This window comes from Aquarana catesbeiana, linkage group LG05 (assembly GCF_042186555.1).
Source record: "Aquarana catesbeiana isolate 2022-GZ linkage group LG05, ASM4218655v1, whole genome shotgun sequence".
NCBI lineage: Eukaryota > Metazoa > Chordata > Amphibia > Anura > Ranidae > Aquarana > Aquarana catesbeiana.
In genome coordinates, this window is record NC_133328.1 from 174,624,120 (window position 1) to 174,643,649 (window position 19,530).

At 41.9% G+C, this 19,530-nt stretch overlaps 2 protein-coding genes across 3 annotated transcripts in view; one reads left to right on the forward strand and one right to left on the reverse strand.

Moving 5' to 3' along the window:
- Window positions 1-19,530, forward strand: part of ACAD11 (acyl-CoA dehydrogenase family member 11) — a 219,130-nt gene that overhangs the window by 96,571 nt on the left and 103,029 nt on the right. The window lies entirely within an intron of this gene.
- Window positions 1,652-11,198, reverse strand: ACKR4 (atypical chemokine receptor 4). The gene is made up of 2 exons (XM_073630363.1): window positions 10,993-11,198; window positions 1,652-4,156 (listed from the first exon to the last, which is right to left on the reverse strand). The coding sequence occupies exon 2, from the start codon at window positions 4,144-4,146 to the stop codon at window positions 3,076-3,078; it is 1,071 nt and encodes a 356-aa protein (XP_073486464.1). The 5' UTR covers window positions 4,147-4,156; window positions 10,993-11,198; the 3' UTR covers window positions 1,652-3,075.

The window sequence follows — 19,530 nt, forward strand, 5'->3', positions numbered from 1 at the left end:
GATGTCGTCATGGTGGAGTGGAAGAGGGCTCCAGTGGCAACCTGTAAAGCTCTGGTAAACTCCATGCCTAGGAGGGTTAAGGCAGTGCTGGAAAATAATGGTGGCCACACAAAATATTAACACTTTGGGCCCAATTTGGACATTTTCACTTAGGGGTGTACTCACTTTTGTTGCCAGCGGTTTAGACCTTAATGGCTGTGTGTTGAGTTATTTTGAGGGGATAGCAAATTTACACTGTTATACAAGCTGTACATTCACTACTTTACATTGTAGCGTCATTTCTTCAGTGTTGTCACATGAAAGATTTATAGAATAAAATATTTACAAAAATGTGAGGGGTGTACTCACTTTTGTGAGATACTGTAATTTATTTTGGGTTATTTTTTGGTGGTGGATACATACAGTACATTTAAAGTTTTAGAATATATATAATTGTCTACCATATTGGGCCCGTTTACCTTTGACAAGAAAAAAAAAAAACAGGCAATATCTGTTAAAGGAGACATATGGATTTATGGACATAACTCCCCTCCATTCTGATGCTGCAGCTGTCCCACATCAACTCTACACCAGGATACTGAGCAATCACATGACCACTGATTTCTCAGTTCTCCGTCTGCTTGGAGCAGAGAGCGATAACTGTCAGTCACTGCTCTCAACTCTGCCTCTTCAGCGCTTACTGGAGCACCGGTCTGGAGAGGGGGTGGGTGCTGCTTGCTTTGGCTCTCAGCCACACGCTGAGAGCCAGAGCCAGCTGTCAGTTGGCTGGATGGAACCCGACAGTATAATTGGGATCCTTCCAGAACCTGGAGTGACTCTGTGATGTCAGCTGACAGCGGGCATTAGCTGATTCTTGGTCATAGGAATGCAAATGTAAGTGCACTCCTGTGACTCAGAAGAGAGTATGGCCAAAAAAAGCTTTGGCCATACTTCTCTTTTAACATTTACCACCAATGAAGGTGCAGTTTGCCCTGAACAAAGGAAGTTATAAGTCACCCTGCAAAGGTCTGCAGTTTTACGAACTCATGCCAAAGCAGCAGAACTGGGTTTGTTTTACCTTCCTCATTAAAGGGGTTGAGGAATGCATCCACTTTTAATCAGTATCCTCTATTCTTGCATTCCCTTGCATCCTGAATAAATGAGTCAGTTGTAAGGGATGCCTGTTTTGCTAATACGTGGGTGTTTTAGACAGTAAACCTTCAACATGGAAGCAATGTGTGTACATGGTTCTGTTCCTGTAACAAATGCTCAAGACCACCATTGGAGGGAGCTAAGGTATAGAAGAGACATATGCTATGTTTTGGGATGAATGAACAGTCGGTCCCTCTTCTTTTTTTTCGACTCCCTCTACTGGTAGTCAGGAACAGCTGCTGCAGAAGAAATAATTCCAGGATAGAGATCTCTGCATCTGAAACTCCTTGTTATCAGCAAAGCTGGTAGCCTTTACAATTTAATTTTTCAAGCAGGTTGCAGAGAAAAATAAGAATAAAGAATAAAAAAAAATGCTGACCATTTATGGGTCAGTTTGGCTTGGATTGCATCTACTAATGTTGGCAAATGGGAACTTTGTGGCTACCATGAGCCAGATGAGAGTAAGCCAATCAACTAGCATTTTCAAAAAGATAGGCCAGCAATGACATTTTCCACAGGGTTAATTTACTGTATATAACATATTTATTTAGACAGTGTAAGGAAGGTGAAATGGCTGTCTACATTTTTAGTTTACATTTATAAAGACAGACATGTTTGACATTTTTGCTCTTGTTACTATAAAATCAGATTTTTGGACTTTTTTTGGACTCATAACAATGTATTAATTTTCATGGCAGATGTTTTAGGATCATAGGTCTTTCAAACGTTAACATTTTTCAATTTTGTGACATTAGGTATAGAAACACTTTAGTGTTAATAAATGTATCATTCTCCATTTTGCACACAGGTTTAGGTATGGGATATATATACATGTCGCCTCTTGATATAGATGTCAGGTTTCCTTAAAATTGACCTCTTCTATGGCTATTTTAGCAGAGAAACAACTAAGAAATACAGTTAATCTGCAGTTGGTATGGTCAGTTCCAAAACAGCAAGCAAGAAATGGTGGTCTGTGGTTGACTGGTGACTGTTGTGGGTTTCAGAAAATACATATGCAGCCTATACCTTGACTGTTGTTATTCTTATGCCCGTACACACGGTCAGATTTTCCGACAGAAAATGTTCGATGGGAGATGTTGTTCGAAATTCCGACCGTGTGTACGCTCCATCGGACATTTTCCATCGGAATTTCCATCACACAAAATTTGGGATCTGGATCTCAAATTTTCTGACAACAAAATCCGTTGTCGTAAATTCAGATCGTGTGTACACAATTCCGACGCACAAAGTTCCACGCATGCTCTGAATCAAGCAGAAGAGCCACACTGGCTATTGAACTTCCTTTTTCTCGGCTCATTGTACATGTTGTACGTCACCGCGTTCTTGACGTTTGGAATTTCCGACAAGATTTGTGTGACCGCGTGTATGCAAGATAAGTTTGAGCCAATATCCGTCGGAAAATATCCATGGATTTTGTTGTCGGAATGTCCGATCGTGTGTACGGGGTATTACTGTCCATAGTTTATTAGCTTTTAGCAAATTACATGATGGTTTCTCTATACCAGCCTTTCCTCAACACTTTAACACTGGGAAACTCGTGAAATTACTTTCCTATCTCAAGGAACCTCTGCTAATAGTTACTATATCTCCAGCTCACTGATTATTGGCTTGCTGGTCAGATGGAAGAATGCTCCTTACACTTTGAAATCAGTGGAAAGAGCAACCCCCCCACCCAGATAGCTAAAGAAGATCATTGGTCAGTTGTAGCTTAACTGAGAGAGAGAAATTGCTCTTTGCTCAACTAACCCCTAGCAACCTCTGGAGGAACCGTACAGTACCATACAACCCAATTTGAGAAAGGCAGCTCTATACTATGTATGGTATTAATAGTTAGCTGACAAATATACATATGTATTTGTAGCTTATACTATGGTTGCTAGTTTCTACTTTGTATAACCACTAGTACAAACAAGCTGGTGATATTTAGATGGAGAAGCTGCTGGTTTCTTCAACATGGCTTTCAGAATACATGGCATACTCCTCCACACTTTCACTTCTTTGTTTTCTCCAAGAGCTAAATCTTTTTACAGTTTTAGTTATGTAAGTTTTAAATGTAGTCCCCATATATGCATACAATAGTGGGTTTAGGCAGCAGTGGAACAAGGCCATGCTCCCCGTCACTTGCATCATTAGGTCAATGGTTCTGCTGGTCTCACATCTTGTAATCAGTCCATATATGATATCCAAGGCTCTCCATAATTTGGTTATGTTATATGGCAACTGGGTGATCAGAAAGACTACTACAACTGTCAGCAATACCTTGAGGGACCTTGACCTTTTAATGTTTGGAGTCTTTAGAAGAACCTTGGCCATTGCCGTGTAGCAAAACAACATGATGACAAAAGGTATTACGAAGCAGAAGACAATCTCAAGGATTTGAATTAAGGCTGTAACTTCTTTTACTGAATCTTTGGGATATATTGGAAGACATGCATGTTTGCCGTTGTGTTCCTTCACTTCACTGAAATATAAATCAGTGATGCTCAGCATCAGGGAAGTGATCCAGACAAAAATACAGATTGCCCAGCACCGTTTTTGGAAATTTTGTTGGCTTGATACTTTGGTCACTGCAAAGAATCTGTCCAAGCTGATGCAAGCCAGGAATTGCATTCCTGAGCTGAAGTTTATAGTATACAAAGCTGCAGTTATCTTGCACATTGCATTTCCCAACTTCCATCCAATTGATGCATCCACAGCCCAGAAGGGAAGGGTGAAGAGTAGCAAAAGATCTGCCACTGCTAGGTTCAGTAGATACACATCAGTCTTGGTTCTCATCTTTTTATAGTAGGCATATATGCCAACTACTAAAGAATTGCCGGCAACGCCAATAACAAATGCCACTGAATAGAAAGCTGGGAGGAAAACCTCAGCAAACCTCCGGATGTCATGCTTTACACAGAGTTCTTCATAATGGTCATAATCAAAAGTTGTGTCTTTGTATTCCTCATAGATTTCTGTTGTTGTCATTAGCGTTGTGTTAATTTGTTCCTTCATTCTGAAGCTTCTGAAAGGAAAAAAGGGTTTATTTTAGTGAAGTAACCAAACACGTACATTCCTACACAAAACAGCATACAACTATAGTTATGGTATTAGACATAACATCTGACATTTCTTCATTGTTGCAGACTTCAATTACAAAAACAAAATCTTGCCCCTCTTTCTGCATGGTGTTGTAGTTAGTAAAAGATCTTTAGAGCCAATTTAAACAAGTGTATCTACTGTCCTTCCTGTCCCATGAGAAATGACTATTCAGATATGACCCAGAAAGTCGTTTTAGTTCCATACATCCATTTCGTTATCACTATGTGTGAGTTATACAGGTTTTGGGGTTAACTAGATTCAATCAGGACTTCACTTTTAATTGGCCTCAAAAGATGCAATATTCATGTGTTTCCGTAATTAAAGAAATGAATGGGCAACCTTTGCCATATGTGTTCATTAAATGAATAACCTGTTGGAAAGCCTGACTTTCTATATTTTTGTGGTAATACAGTCACTGTTGGGTTTTTCTTCTAATATGGAACTACTTGCATAATTGGCAAGATAGAATTATGGTTTAGATCTAGTGGGCATATCAAGCATGAATTGCCCATCGCAGTCCCAACGCACTCGGTGTGAATGGGCAATTCTGCCTTTCATACCTTGTTTTATACCACATCCATATTTATGATGTAACATGGAACCATTCCGCAGCCCCCACTCTCAAACTGCCCCCCCCCCCCCCATTATGAATTCTGGGGATTGTCTCTCTGGATCATTCTGTGCATTTTTTAATTTAGTGGCGTGAGTGGCTTCCCCGGCACAGCCATGTCGTCCATTTATAGATACTGCAAATACTCCAGCAAAAGTCCCATCTGCCACTATCTCTGCACGCATGGTCCATTGATTACTTCCTTCATCTCTATAACTAGCTCATCAGTTCTTAGATGTGATGGCTGCATTAGTTTCCTTTTTAGACATTTTCCGCTATTTTCACCTGGTTATCTGACCAATAATTCTGTGATTTTTCAGCATTAGCAGACAAAGTAACAGAGGGTTGCAACAAATCATTTCAAACTAATAGAGGGTGCTTAGAATGATGAGCTTTTATTCATTATGTAAAACTTTTATTCCAAAAGGAAATTTTTTTTTTTTTTTGCTGTAACTACTTAAAAATTCTAGCTGGGGTTCAACTTTCATTTGTTAGTCAAGTCCATCTAAATATGCCAGTTTAACACTACCTTGTGCTCAGACTGACAATGATGCTGTTCAAAAGTGTCTCTGTTGTTGCTCCAGCCTCCACATTTAGGCCTGTTCACACGGGGCATACTAAAGCCTACACCCATGTAGGGCCAAGTTTACCTGCACAGAGATGCCTATGCTTTCCTTGCCTCCCTGTGCAGGCAGTATCACTGATGTCATTTAGGAGCAGCGGCTGCATGGACACAATCACTACCAATGCCAATATGACATCCACGCAGGGGTGAGTTCAGGGACACGCCGATGTCAAATTGGGAGCAACAGCTGTGTCTATGCACCCACTGCGTCCCAACTAACATCAATGCCTGCATGGGGATGTACAGAACACCTGTGCATCCCCTTGTGGGGAAACACAGCCCTCCACAGATGTACGCTTTAGTACAAGGCGTTAACCACTTGCCGACCGTATACTGGGTATATTCGGCAGCAAGGCGGCTCTCCTGTGCAAAATCATGTACCTGTACCAGGTCTGGGGAGTGCCGCCGGTGACCCGCTTCTGCTGTGATTGGACACAGCAGGAGCCAAGCAGCGGGTCCTGCCGATCTTTTGGGACACAGGCAGAATGGCGGTCTGCCTATGTAAACAAGGCAGATCACCGTTCTGTGGGAATGTTGTGATCCTGTGTTCCTACAAAGTAGGAACACGGATCTCTGCATTCCCATAGTACAAACACCCCCGCACTCCCTTGGCACACATTTAACCCTTTGATCGCCCCTGATGTTAACCCCTTCCCTGTCATTAGTACAGTGTATTTGGAACCAGTGTATTAGTTTCACTTAGTGTCCAATTTGTCCGCTGCAATGTCTTATTCCCAGTATAAGTTGTTGATTGCCACCATTATTAGTAATAAATTAATTAATTAATTAATTAATTTTGCGCAAACCAATCAATATTTGCTTATTGTTTGTTTGTTTTTTTACCAAAAACATGTAGCAGAAAACATATTGGCGTAAATTGATGAAGAAATTTGATTTTTTTCCATTTATTTTTTATTGGATTTGTTTTCATAGCATAAAATCCAAAATATTGTTGTTTTTTTTTATAGCGCAAAAAATAAAAACCGCGTGAGGTGATCAAATACCACCAAAAAGAAAGCTCTATTTGTGGGGAAAAAGGACCTCAATTTTATTTAGGTACATCGTCGCACAATTGCGCAATTGTCAGTTAAACTAACGCAGTGCCATATTGCAAAAATGGCCTGGTCATGAAGGGGGGATAAACCTGCTGGGGGGCAAGTGGTTAAGGGTTTACATGCTGTAATAAAAAAAAAATATTTTTGTTTTTGGGTTTAATACCACTTTACCTGTAGTGTCACTATCTCTCTGGTGGACTCCCTAGTCCAGGGTTTCTTAACCAGGGTTCCATTGAACCCTAGGGTTCCTCCAGAGGTTGCTAGGGGCTCCTTTAGCATTGAGCAATTTCTGTCTCTTAGATATGTTTCCACTGGCACCATTGATCTTTTTAAGTATTTGTAAGGGGGTACTTCTTCCCAATGAACAATAGTATCAGGAGCATTCTTCCCACTGACCATCACACTAATGTATCATGAGTTGTAGATATAGTGAGTTCTAGCAGGGGTTCCCTGAAACCATAAAGATATTTAAAGGGTTCCTCCATGTTGAAACGTTTGAAAAAGGCTGCTCTAGTCTATAGGAATATATAGGGGTTCTGAGAAGTTTGACTCAGAAGTGTGACTAAGACATTGCTGATACATCAGGTTTGGTAGTCAGGGAGATATTCATTCTTACAACAGTAAACACTTCACAGAGATCCAAACACTTCCTTTTCTTTTATTACCATGGCATCTCCAATTCTTATGATCTTATACTAAAACAGTGATATTCTGCTTTCAACATTTTTACAATGTATGCAGTGGGCTTATTAGTGTTTGCAAAGTTTCCTTCTTTGCTTTGTCTTCTGGCATGAAAACTGCAGGAGTACCTTGGCTGTATGCTGCACCGTGCAGTGCAGATTTTAGAAAGCACTATAGATAAGTGTTGAGTATATCAAGCTTAAAATGAATCTTTTGGTAAACTAGTCAGCGTGCCTCTTATACAAGGGAAAAGGAAAGGGAAACAAATATGATGTCATTTTGGCACATCTCTTGAATACACAAACACTTGATTCTATAACACATTCAACAAAGTTTTCTCCCTGGATCATTTTCTTTCATTTTGTAGCCTTTGCTACAATGTATCGTTCAAGAATGACCTTCATAAAATGATTTTAAGAACAAATAGATACATAAGGAATTCCTAATTCCTATAAATTATATTTTTTGTGATTGATAATTTAAATGCATTTTTGGGAATGCAATCTTTCATGTACAGTATATGTAAAGTCTTGGGACTTATTTAGATGTGTGACTGGTGGATGACTTTTCAGAGCGCATTTGACAGGAAGTGAGGGGGAGATACGTCAAGTTATTTAAAGTGATTGTAAATGTTGATTTTAATTTTTTTAATAAATATTAAATTTGTCATACTTACCTGCTCTGTGCAATGGTTTTGCACACAGCAGCCCTGATCCTATTCTTCTGGGGTCCCCCGCCGGAACTCCTCGCTCCTCCTCTTTGACATCTGCCCCGCTAGGAAGCCTCTTTCTAGTGGGGGCACTCATGCAGGCTCAATACTAAGATGCCCTGTCTGCATCTATACACACAGACAGTGCAGCTTGGCCCCGCCTCCTGAACCCCTTCACAGGATTTGATTGACAGCAACAGGAGCCATTAGCTTCCGTTGCTATCAATCTGCCCTGTAAGGAGGGAGAAAGCTGCTGCTCTAGGCACAGCGCTGGATCAAGATTGGGCTCAGGTAAGTATGGGGATGTGGGGGGAGATACTGTGGCACAGAAGGTTTGTAACCTTAAAGCAGAGTTCTACCTAAATGTGGAACTTCCCCTTATCTGTCCCCCCCCGTCCGCTGCCACGTTTGGCACATTTCGGGGGGGGGGAGCAGGTACCTGTTTTTTACAGGTACCCTTTCCCCAATTTGGAGAGACTGGGCGACGGCGAATTACGTCAGCAGCTCGGGCCCTCTCCTCCTCCTTCTTCTGCTGGGTCAGTGAGAGAGTGCCGCGCGCTTTGTGCATGCACAGTAGGGACCCGGACGTGAAGCTGAAAGCTGCAGAGCCAGGTTAACTTACCCGCAGTGGCGACGGCAGCACCTGACCAGCCGATGTAAACATCAGTACAGCAGTACCACCTACCGAATGCTACAGGCCATTTGTACAGCCCTGAGTGGCTGCATCTCCTTGTTCAGGTGGACGGCCAGGGAATAATAAAACTGTGGCTCAACCCCCTGCTTTGAACCACCTCCCCCGGCCATCCGTATGAACGAACCCTTGATAGATATAGGCTTTTTTTTTTTTTTTTTTTATGAAAAAGGGAGGGTTTATGCAATCTGTGTCCTATTAGGGAGATTTCCATTCAAACAGAAATAGAGAGAAGAAATCTCTCCAAAGTGAGGGAATACCTAGTTGTCCTCTCTATTCCTGTTCTTGTGACAATGCGAAATTTAGGATTTTCTTTAACGTTCTGTTTCAGTGATAATGGTAAACAGGACCAATAGAGCGTGGGTACAGACAGCAATAAAAAACTGACAGGTCTTCTAATCCTTCTCCGCTCTATCCAATTAAAAAAAATAAAGTTTGCCTTCAGTTTCACTTTAAAGTGACACCAATGTATCTTCTTTATTACTCTCCGCTTCCTCCAAATATCCAAATCCCTTTTTTTGTTTTTGTTTTTTATTTGTTGCTGTAATTCAACTTTTTTTTATCATTAAAGAATTTGTATTGGAATTTCCATACAAATAACAGAAAAATTAAAGGCAGCTGGTTCTGGTATATAACAATCAGGTATAGCAGTAAAACATTTACATACAAATCTCAGTCAAAGTAATGGACAGTAGTCATACAAATGATCAAATAAAACATACATAAAATGTATAGTAAAATCCCTGTTTACCCCATTGGGTTCTAGCTGTAAACAGGCTCTAGCTAATATAGTGACAACATTTTTATGGACAATTCAAGAAATTAGAAAAGGAGAGAACTGTGAAACCTTGATATTACTCCTGGAATAAGAACTGCAGCTCACGATTTTGAGTGAGGTAGAAGCTCTAGGGCATGGGTGCTCAATCTGTGGCCCTCCAGCTGTTGGCGGACTACAATTCCCATTATGCTTCTGCCTTTGAGAGTCATACTTGGAACTATCAGCTTTGCAATGCCTCATGGGACTTGTAGTTCTGCAACAGCCGGAGGGCCACAGGTTTAGCACCAATGCTCTAGGGTGACTAGTCCACATTTGCCATAGCTTCTCACTGTGATCCAACTTTCTGTTAGAGGGTGGCTATGCTCATTCTCCATGGTTTTGCTGTATGTAGGAATGTAGCCACCTTCTCTTGCTAGCCCCCCAAGAAGGACTAGGAACTAAGGATGCACTTATACCATTTTTTGGTACGAGTACGAGTACCGATACTTTTTTTTTGTATTCACCGATACCAATTACCGATACCTACCGCAACTGTTTTGTTTACACTTCAGCTGTCAGCAATGGTACAAAGCATTGAAAAGTCATTTACAAATGAAATAAATTGATTTTGTTTTAATTTTGCATTTTTTAATGGGAAATGTGTAAATATTTGTTAATATATATGTGTGAAAATATTCACTGATAAAGCAAACAAAAAAAAAAGTTTTAATTGTTTATGATTTATAAAAATAGACGTGAAAAAAAAAAAGCAGGAAAATAATTAAATGGAGTAGAATAGGGAGTTAATTAAGGCTGATTAGAGTAAATTAAGGGTTAATAAGGGTTTAAACAGAGGAACATTTGTTCATCCCCACTGACAGCTCAAAGAACCGAGCCTGAAAGTATCAGTTTCAGGTATTGGTGCATTTGCACGAGTACCGATATTTGTGCAAATACTCGGTATCGGCACCGATACTAGTATCGGTGCAACCCTACTAGGAACTGTGGGACTTGTAGTGTGCATAGAGCAATGCACATGACTGCAACTAACGTGCACTGCTCGTTCCAAACAAACGGAACTGAGGGGAAAAAAAAGAGGTTTGCTAGCTCTCGGAGGACATTACAAGGAGGCAGACAAAACACAGTAAGAAATGATTTCATGAAGATAGATTACAAGCATATTAAGTAGTAGATGTGAAAGGATTATATTTGAAGAAAAGGGATATTGTTTAGTGGCACTTCATGTACTATGGGCTAATTTAGTACAGAAACACTCTCTACAAGATACAGCATTAGTGAAAGGAATTCCTCTTTTGCCTGATCAGACTATAATACAATGACATTTAGATTACTGCCTGTGTGTTGCTTTGTGTTCCATTGAATTAAACATGCTGATATTGTATTTTAGTCTTTTAGCTGCACTACACAATGTTACCCCCTGTCTACAATTATCCTTAAAATTGAGTCATATTTTTTACAGGGAAAAAAAAAAAGGAACTAAAAGCAACTTATTTAATAGTTAGGACAGTGAAAGAAGAAGTGCCCTATTTAAAATGCAGGAGAATGAAAGAACAAGGAACATTTTAATCTGTAAGACAATAAAAGTGAAACGTTGCAGAACAGCCACTCACCTCTTGAAGAAGGTCCAATTGTTTTTTAGTACTGTGTATACCTCCAGACCCTACAGAGGAACATTTAAACAGCTAGACAAGTCCCATCCCATGTTGTCACCCAGCCAGTACTCCTCCCAACATTCTGGGGAAATTCAGATAAGCAGTGAGCTTGTGTTCTTTGAGAATGCAGTTCCAGGAAATGTATATACGAGTAGAGGGCAGGCACGTTTTACTATGCATTTCACATGTTCACTCCGTTTCACTTGGAATTGTTGTAGGGAAATTTCTTACTGGCTTAAAGTTTTTTCTTTTTTTTAGTGTAGGCTATTCTAGACCCTGTCCATGGAATCTGATAAAAGCTTCACCATGTTTAATGCCAATTTAAATAGTTTCCAGTCTTTTTTTTAATAAAGAATACCTGGTTTTCCTGCCATAAAGGTCATAGTTCAGTCACTTCCTCTTATGGAGTAACACATTTCTGCCAGTTGTGCTCCTGTATTGTCACCCTGTCATATGCACCTCTGATGGAAGCCGCAATTGTCCCTGTCAAAACCCACTTGCACAGACATGATCTGCCATTGCTACAATCATGAAGTCAGTCCGGAGCAATGATGTGCAGCCAGTGCTGGAACGAGTACATGTGCACAGGAAGTGGCTGAAAGAGCCTGCAGGAGATGAGTAGCACTGGGATGAAATGTGAAAACAATATTTCAAAAAATAATTTGTTTAAGATGTATGTACTGTGTGTGTATATATGTGTGTGTATGTGCGTACATGCATATGATTGTGTGTGTTCTATACACAGAACTGTGCAAAAGCAGCGTGTCTTAAGCAGGTGTGAAAAAATGCTGTAAATTAGGAAATTGTAAAGTAAGAATGCTTTCAGAAATAGAAGAGCTAATAGTTTATTTTTCAAAGTTAACAAAATGGAAAGTAAATTAACAAAAGAGGAATCCAGATCAAATCGATATTTGGCATGACCAGGGCTTTTTTCAGCAGGAACGCAGGGAAACGCAGTTCCAGCACCTCCAGCACTGAATGTTTTTTATAGTAAGTTGTGCTGGAAGGTCTACTGATGATGGCTGGTAGGGATCTTTTGTTGCTGGTTAGGTCTGTTGTTCTTGGCTGGGGAGTAGTATGTTGCTGGGGTGGTTAATTGTTGCTGGGAGGGATCTACTGTTGAGGGAGAGGTTTAATGTTGATGGCTGCTGGGGATCTATTGTTGTGGTATTTTATTGCTGGGGGGACCATTGTTGCTTGGGAGAGGTCTGTTGTGTGGGTGATGTGTTGTTGCTGTGGTGGGGTCTGCTGTTGCTTGGGGGGGCCTACTGTTGATGGGGTGGGGTCTATATTCAATACAAATTACTTAGGCTTCTTTCACACTGGGACGAGGATCCGTTATCGGTAATGTGATGCTAAAACAACGTTTTTCCATCATTTTAGCAGCGCTTTTCAGCCGCTAGCAGGGTGCTTTTAACCCCTGCTAGCGGCCAAAGAAGGAGTTCATAGCACCTGTGTTGCGGCGCTTTTGAAGTGCTTTTCAGGCACCTAGGAAGCACTGCCCATTCATTTCAATATCTGTATACAGCGCTCCCACACCGCCCCAAAGATGCTGCTTGCAGGACTTTTTTTTCACGTCCCACAAGCTAAAAGAGGTGGTACTAGGAGGTGAGTGGGGGTGGGGCCAAGAGACAGTGCTCAGAGGTGGTTAGGTGGGCTGAGACAATGGGTGACTCATAAGGGGGGAGTTCCTGCACCTATTCTTTGAGAAAAAAAGCCCTGGGCGTGACCACCCTTTGCTTTCAAAACAGCATACATTTTTCTAGGTACACTTGCACACAGTTTTTGAAGGAACCTCTACAAGGTAGGTTGTTCCAAACATCTTGAAGAACTAACCAGAGATCTTCTGTAAATGTAGGCTGCCTCAAATCCTTCTGTCTCTTCATGTAACCTCAGACAGATTCGATGATGGGGCTCTGAGATCAGGGCAATGTGGTTGGCCAAACCATCTCTTCGGGACTCCTTATTCTTATTTATACTGAAGATAATTCCTAATGATATTGACTGCATGTTTGGGGTCATTGTCCTGCTGCAGAATAAATTTGGGCCCAACAACTTGCCTCCCTGTGGGTATGGCATGTGGGTAAGTATCTGCCTGTATTTCCCGGCATTGAGGAGTGCATAAAATGCAGCCCCAGACCTGCAAGAGACCTCCACCATGTTTTACAGTCTCCTGCAGACCCTCATTATTGTACCACTCTCGAGCCCTTTGGCAAATAAACTGCCTTTTTCTACAGCCAAAGATTTCAAATATTGATGCCTCAGTACAGAGTACTGGCTGCCCTTTTACTGCACCCCTGTTCCTAAGTTTTCGTGCATAATTAAGTCACTGTTTCCTTATTCTATGCAGGAAAACATAGGTACTGGGGTGCAGAAAAATAGTAGCAGGTGCTCTGGACTGATGGGTCAATATTTGAAATACTTGGCTGTAGCAGGAGGCAGTTCGTTCATGAAGGGCTGGAGAACAATACAATAATGAGTCTCTGCAGGTAATACTGAAGCATGGTGGAGGTTCCTTGCAAGTTTGGGGCTGCAAACATCTAAAAACAGAAATCTGGTTGCTTTTTGTTTCTGTATAGTTTTTTCAACCCCCAGGTGTGCCCCAAATACTTTTGACAGGTACAGGGTAAATAACTTCTAGTTAAAGATTTTAATTTAAAAGAGCATGCGTTTGAGATATTATTCTAGTATTCTCCAGATGTTTAATGTTTTTAGCAATTTATAGACTGACCACTAGAGGGAGCAAATCAATTCAGTTTGCATACTCCATGCAATCACTTTGCCTCCCTAACTTACCCGTTGTAATAAAATTTCCCGGTGCCTCCATGGCAGCATACCAATGGTTGGTTGCTCTGCCCCCCGACCAACCCACAGGACCACTTTAACTCTATAAAAAAGAGTTGCTCCCCCCTGCCGGTATTCTTTTCTCTGTCCTCATTCCTGCAGGATCATGATCAGCCCTACCTCACCGCTTTATGGTGTGATCATTGCAGGTTCATGCTCTCCTGCAGTATGGAGTCCCATTGCTTGGGCTGCTAAAGGCGCTAGATAAGTATGGGAGCCCGTTTTTCTGTGGATCTTTTTTGGGCCGTTTTTAAGGGTTAACAGGAGCCTGTAACTCTCCTCTATTTTCCCCTTGTTGGCATATCTCATGTGTATATATATATTTAATCATAATGCTGTTCGTCTACCTGTATGTTTAAACAGCTTCCCTCCATGTGTGTTTTCTTCTCTTCCTTCTCTAGGAGTGTGCGGCGCTTCGCGCGCACCGTTCGGCTCTGCTTTACCCGGCAGGGGCGGAGTCACGGTGTGACTTCATGCGCGGCGCATGCGCAGTAGCAGTTTGAAGCCTACGGCGGTCATTTTAATACACCCAAAATGCTCTCAGGTATAAATAGAGAGCTCTTGGTTCATGCGGTGGCTAGCTATCAAGGAGAAGACACCTCTCAAGGTGTCTTCTCTATCTTTCTTCATTATACCCATTATGGAGCCTAGCCAAGGTACTGGGGGGGGGTTATTGCATATATATGGATGGTGTGCATTGTATGTATATATGTGTATATATGCATATGTATGTATATATATATATATGTACATATATATGTATGTTTATTTTAAAAAAAATCCCATTGTTTTCTCTATTATCAAATTTATAGTTCCTGTTTTTTTCCCCAGCTGCCCCTAGTAGTCTAATGCCGCATCAAAAAAGATCCTCAACATACCACTAGGTCAGGGCTGCAACAGTCAGGTAAGTTTTTAAGGAAAAAAAAAAAAAAAAGAGCACTCCAGGCAAACTGAAACATCCTTTTTTGTTTCTGTTTTTTACTATAGCCCGCATCACTGATCATCCCGCAGGTCATCCCACAGAAATTCTCCAGATAGGAGATCAAGGGTTCATATAAGCTAGGGTCATTCTCATTCTTCTTCAGCTCATGCTTCCCGCAGCGATCAGAGGTCACCCCGGAATACCTCAAATAGGCACGAATCCCAACACAGAACTGTGTATCCAGGGCATGTTGGGGATGTGGGTAACAAGCCCTACCTGAGAAATTAGTATGCGGTCAGTGCCTACTAGAAGCCACAGAAGACAAAGAAAGAGACAAGCAGCAATCAATAGAGTCAGGAGTTTAGGATGCAATCCAATGGGAGGAGGATTCAGAGCCTCCATTTAAAACAAAGAGATATTTCCCACACTTAAAGAAGAAATTATCAGCCTTTCCCATACTGGAAGAAATCAAGGAGGTAGTGACAGATGAATGGCAGAAAGTGGACAAAAGACCCATTGCTTCTAATCGTTTTCTAAAATTATATCCGGAGGAAATCATTAAGGCGCTGGATGAATTAAAATTGGCCTCAGGTTTCATGGCAGAGGCAGCCATTGATGTCTTAAAATGTTCCTCCAGAGCCATGCTCTACTCCATCACGGCCAGAAGAGCGTTATGGCTAAAGCCATGGTCGGCCGACCCAACATCAAAGCAATCCTGGTGTCGTAACCCATATAATGGGAAAGCTCTGTTCGCCGAGAAAATGGATGCGGCAATTACCAGAGTCACAGGGGGGAAATGTGGGTTGATTTCCCAGGACAGAAGCAGGAGAAAGATTCGCTACATGCCCAGCTATCCAGCAGAGAGCGAAGGATTCCAGATCATACTGCCCAGGAAGGGAGTACAGAAGAGGCTGGAAGGGCTTGCAAGCCACTTTTTTGAAGTCGGGAAAACCTAAAGCCTCTACATCCACGGTTGAGAGTCAGAAGTCTTTTTGACTCCCTTTCCACCCAAACTGGTCCAGTGGGAGCTCGTCTCAAGGCAATTGCCCAGGTTTGGGTGGATATCTGCGTAGACCAGTGTCAGTCTCCACAGTCCTTCAAGGGCATTTCTGGAAGTTCAGAAGGCACCCCCTCCTCTTTTTCTTCCAGCCCACCAAAATTCCAACCTCCAAAGAGAAGAAGGAGGCCCTTCTTCAATATGTTCAGATTCTTATTCTCCAGCAGGCAGTAGTGCTAGTTCGGGACTCGGAAAAATGCTCAGGATTTTATCCCCCAGTCTTTTTTGTCCCCAAGAAGTCGAGGGGTTGGAGGCCCGTACTGGACCTGAAGAGGTTGAACAGACATATCCATGTGAAGCATTTCAAAATGGAGTCCTTAAACACGGTCATTTTATCTGTGCAACCCGGGGATTGGATGGTCTCTATAGACCTTCAAGATGCATATCTTCATATACCTATCCAACGGCAGTTTCAGCCTTTTCTTCGGTTCAAAGTAGGCGACCTACATCTCCAATTTCAATGTCTTCCCTTCGGGATTTCAACGGCACCCAGGATCTTCACCAAGGTACTAGTGGCAATCTTGGCTCCTCTTCCAGAGAAGGGGATTCGAGTACTACATTATTTGAACGATATCCTAATTTTATCCCAGCACAAAGAGAGCTTGGAAATACATGTGCAATTGGTCCTAGACACTCTGATCAGGTTCGGGTGGCTGATCAACTATTCCAAAAGCCAACTTACACCTACGCAGGAGATTACATATCTGGGAGCATTCTTCAACACTCCAGAAAAAGCAGTTTCACACCCATCAGAAAAAAATCCTATATTGATAGGGAAAGTAAAAAAAAGCACTGGCAAGCCATTCCATGTCAGCATCAGACTGTCTGAGCCTACTAGGGTCCCTTTCTTCATGCATAGCCATGGTGAAGTGGGCCAGGTGGAATCTACGAGGGTTCCAACTGGGCTTTCTTTCACAGTGGAGGAAGAATCACCTGGATCAGAGAATATTGGTTACACCCGCAATGAAGTCCAGCCTCTGGTGGTGGACAAGGCCATCCAACCTTCTGGTTCACTGTTCCCTTAGACCCGTCTCGTGGACTGTTCTGATGTCGGACGCAAGTCGGTTAGGGTGGGGAACACGCTATCAAGACCAGTTGGTACAAGGGAGATGGCAATTAGATTCAGCAAGAGTAGTGTCCAACACCTTGGAGCTAAGGGCAGCATGGATTGCAATCTTGCATCTAGCCACCTTCCTCAGAGGCAAATCCATCCTTCTCCAGATGGACAACAGAGTGGCAGTGGCCTATGTTCAGAATCAGGGGGGAACACACAGCAGGTCCTTATTCAGAGAAGTAACACCCATTCTAACATGGGCCGAGAGGAATTTAATCAACATACAGGCCTCATATATCCCAGGGCCCGAGAATCAGTTAGCCGATCGTCTTTCAAGATCATTTAAAGACAACAACGAATGGTCTCTGAATCCGAGAGTCTTCCTCTGGATATGTCAGCAATGGGGTACTCCCCAAATAGACCTTTTTTCCTCCCCGCTCAATGTGAAGACGCCTCTTATCTTTTCGAGATTCCCATCTCCGAGTTCAGCGGGGGTGGATGCCCTGGTCCAACCATGGAACTTTCGGAGGGGATATGCATTTCCCCCAACCCCTATGATTCTGAGGTTTCTTCAACGTCTAACAACAGAGAAAGTCACAATCATTTTTAGGTCTCTACAGAGATCCTCAATTGGGTTTAAGTCAGGGCTCTGGTTGGGCCATTCAAGAACAGTCACGGAGTTGTTGTGAAGCCACTCCTTCATTATTTTAGCTATGTGCTTAGGGTCATTGTCTTGTTGGAAGGTAAACCTTCAGCCCAGTCTGAGGTCCTGAGCACTCTGGAGAAGGTTTTCATCCAGGATATCCCTGTACTTGGCCGCATTCATCTTTCCCTCAATTGCAACCAGTCGTCCTGTCCCTGCAGCTGAAAAACACCCCCACAGCATGATGCTGCCACCACCATGCTTCACTGTTGGGACTGTTTCGGACAGGTGATGAGCAGTGCCTGGTTTTCCCCACACATACCACTTAGAATTAAGGCCAAAAAGTTCTATCTTGGTCTCATCAGACCAAAGAATCTTATTTCTCACCATCTTGGAGTCCTTCAGGTGTTTTTTTAGCAAACTCCATGCGGGCTTTCTTGTGTCTTGCACTGAGGAGACGCTTCCGTCGGGCCATTCTGCCATAAAGCCCCGACTGGTGGAGGGCTGCAGTGATGGTTGACTTTCTACAACTTTCTCCCATCTTCCGACTGCATCTCTAGAGCTCAGCCACAGTGATCTTTGGGTTCTTCTTTACCTCTCCCACCAAGGCTCTTCTCCCCCGATAGCTCAGTTTGGCCGGACGGCCAGCTCTAGGAAGGGTTCTGGTCATCCCAAACGTCTTCCATTTAAGGATTATGGAGGCCACTGTGCTCTTAGGAATGTTAAGTGCAGCAGAATTTTTTTGTAACCTTGGCCAGATCTGTAATGATGTGCAGGTGTGGGGTTAGTGGCGCTATCTACTGGCTATCATATAAGGATAAATATAGTGGCAATGTGCATGCCAGTGGTGAATGCATGTATGAGAGAGTTAATTACCCTAATAATGCAGGCTCTATGCATCCATCCAAATGTGCCAAAAAACAAAAATAGAAAAAATTGTACAATACACAAATAAAAATAAATATTGAGTGAATTACATGAAAAATAAGCCTCATGGGGTCCATGTATCATCAAAAAACCTAATGTCCAAAAAATAAAAATAAAATATATATATATACATTATGTGCAAAAATATATATGTATAAAACCCAAAACCAGCAAAGTCCAGTGGCACACATGTGTAGTCATAAACCGTAATAAAAAAAATCAGCATAAAAATATAAAGTATATATAAGAAAAAATATATCTAATATATTAGCGAAGCTCCAAATTGACCAGCAAAATTCAAAAAAGTCCAAAGTGCTCAAGCGACGCTTGTGTTATCACACCGGTGCCACTATACTAGTTGTCACGTCTAATAAGGCGAGCGGACATGCGGGGCTCCTCCCCCTCCCATAAAAAATAACCAATAGCAGCAATCATTAACAGATGGAAAAAAGGTGTGAGAAACCTCTATGGGGAAGCATAATGCGCGCGCGCACACTGGCACCATCGTCCCTCCAATCAAAAAGGACAAATTCTATAGAAAAAAACGCCCCTATGCATCTGTGCTCGTCTTATATTAAATATAACAGACATAGTTACAAAAGGAGGTATACAATCATGAATAACACATATATAGCATGCATATACCCGGATAACATCCAAGGGTAAACATAAGTGCATAGTGAACAAAAAAGGGGATCATAAAGAGGTCCCATGTGATCGTCCTAGGTACTACATACTACAGCTCATGAACAAATATAGATATTACCCAGTAAAACTTTGGAAAACAGTTTCATCAGGAAAACCCATCAAGGTCAGATTATATACCAGTACTTATAATTAAGTCGCACTACCTGTGTTAGAAAGGGGGGGGGGGGCTGTGATCTAGAAACAGCCCCCTCCAATAAAACAAGAGATGTACATATAAAGTGGAATTAATACAGGGATTGATATAAGTCTCAAATCTTAAGCACATGTTGATGTGCATAATAAAACAGGAAGTAATGAACACTGTGGGTTTGGGAGCCACAGAGATATTCTCATATGAATGC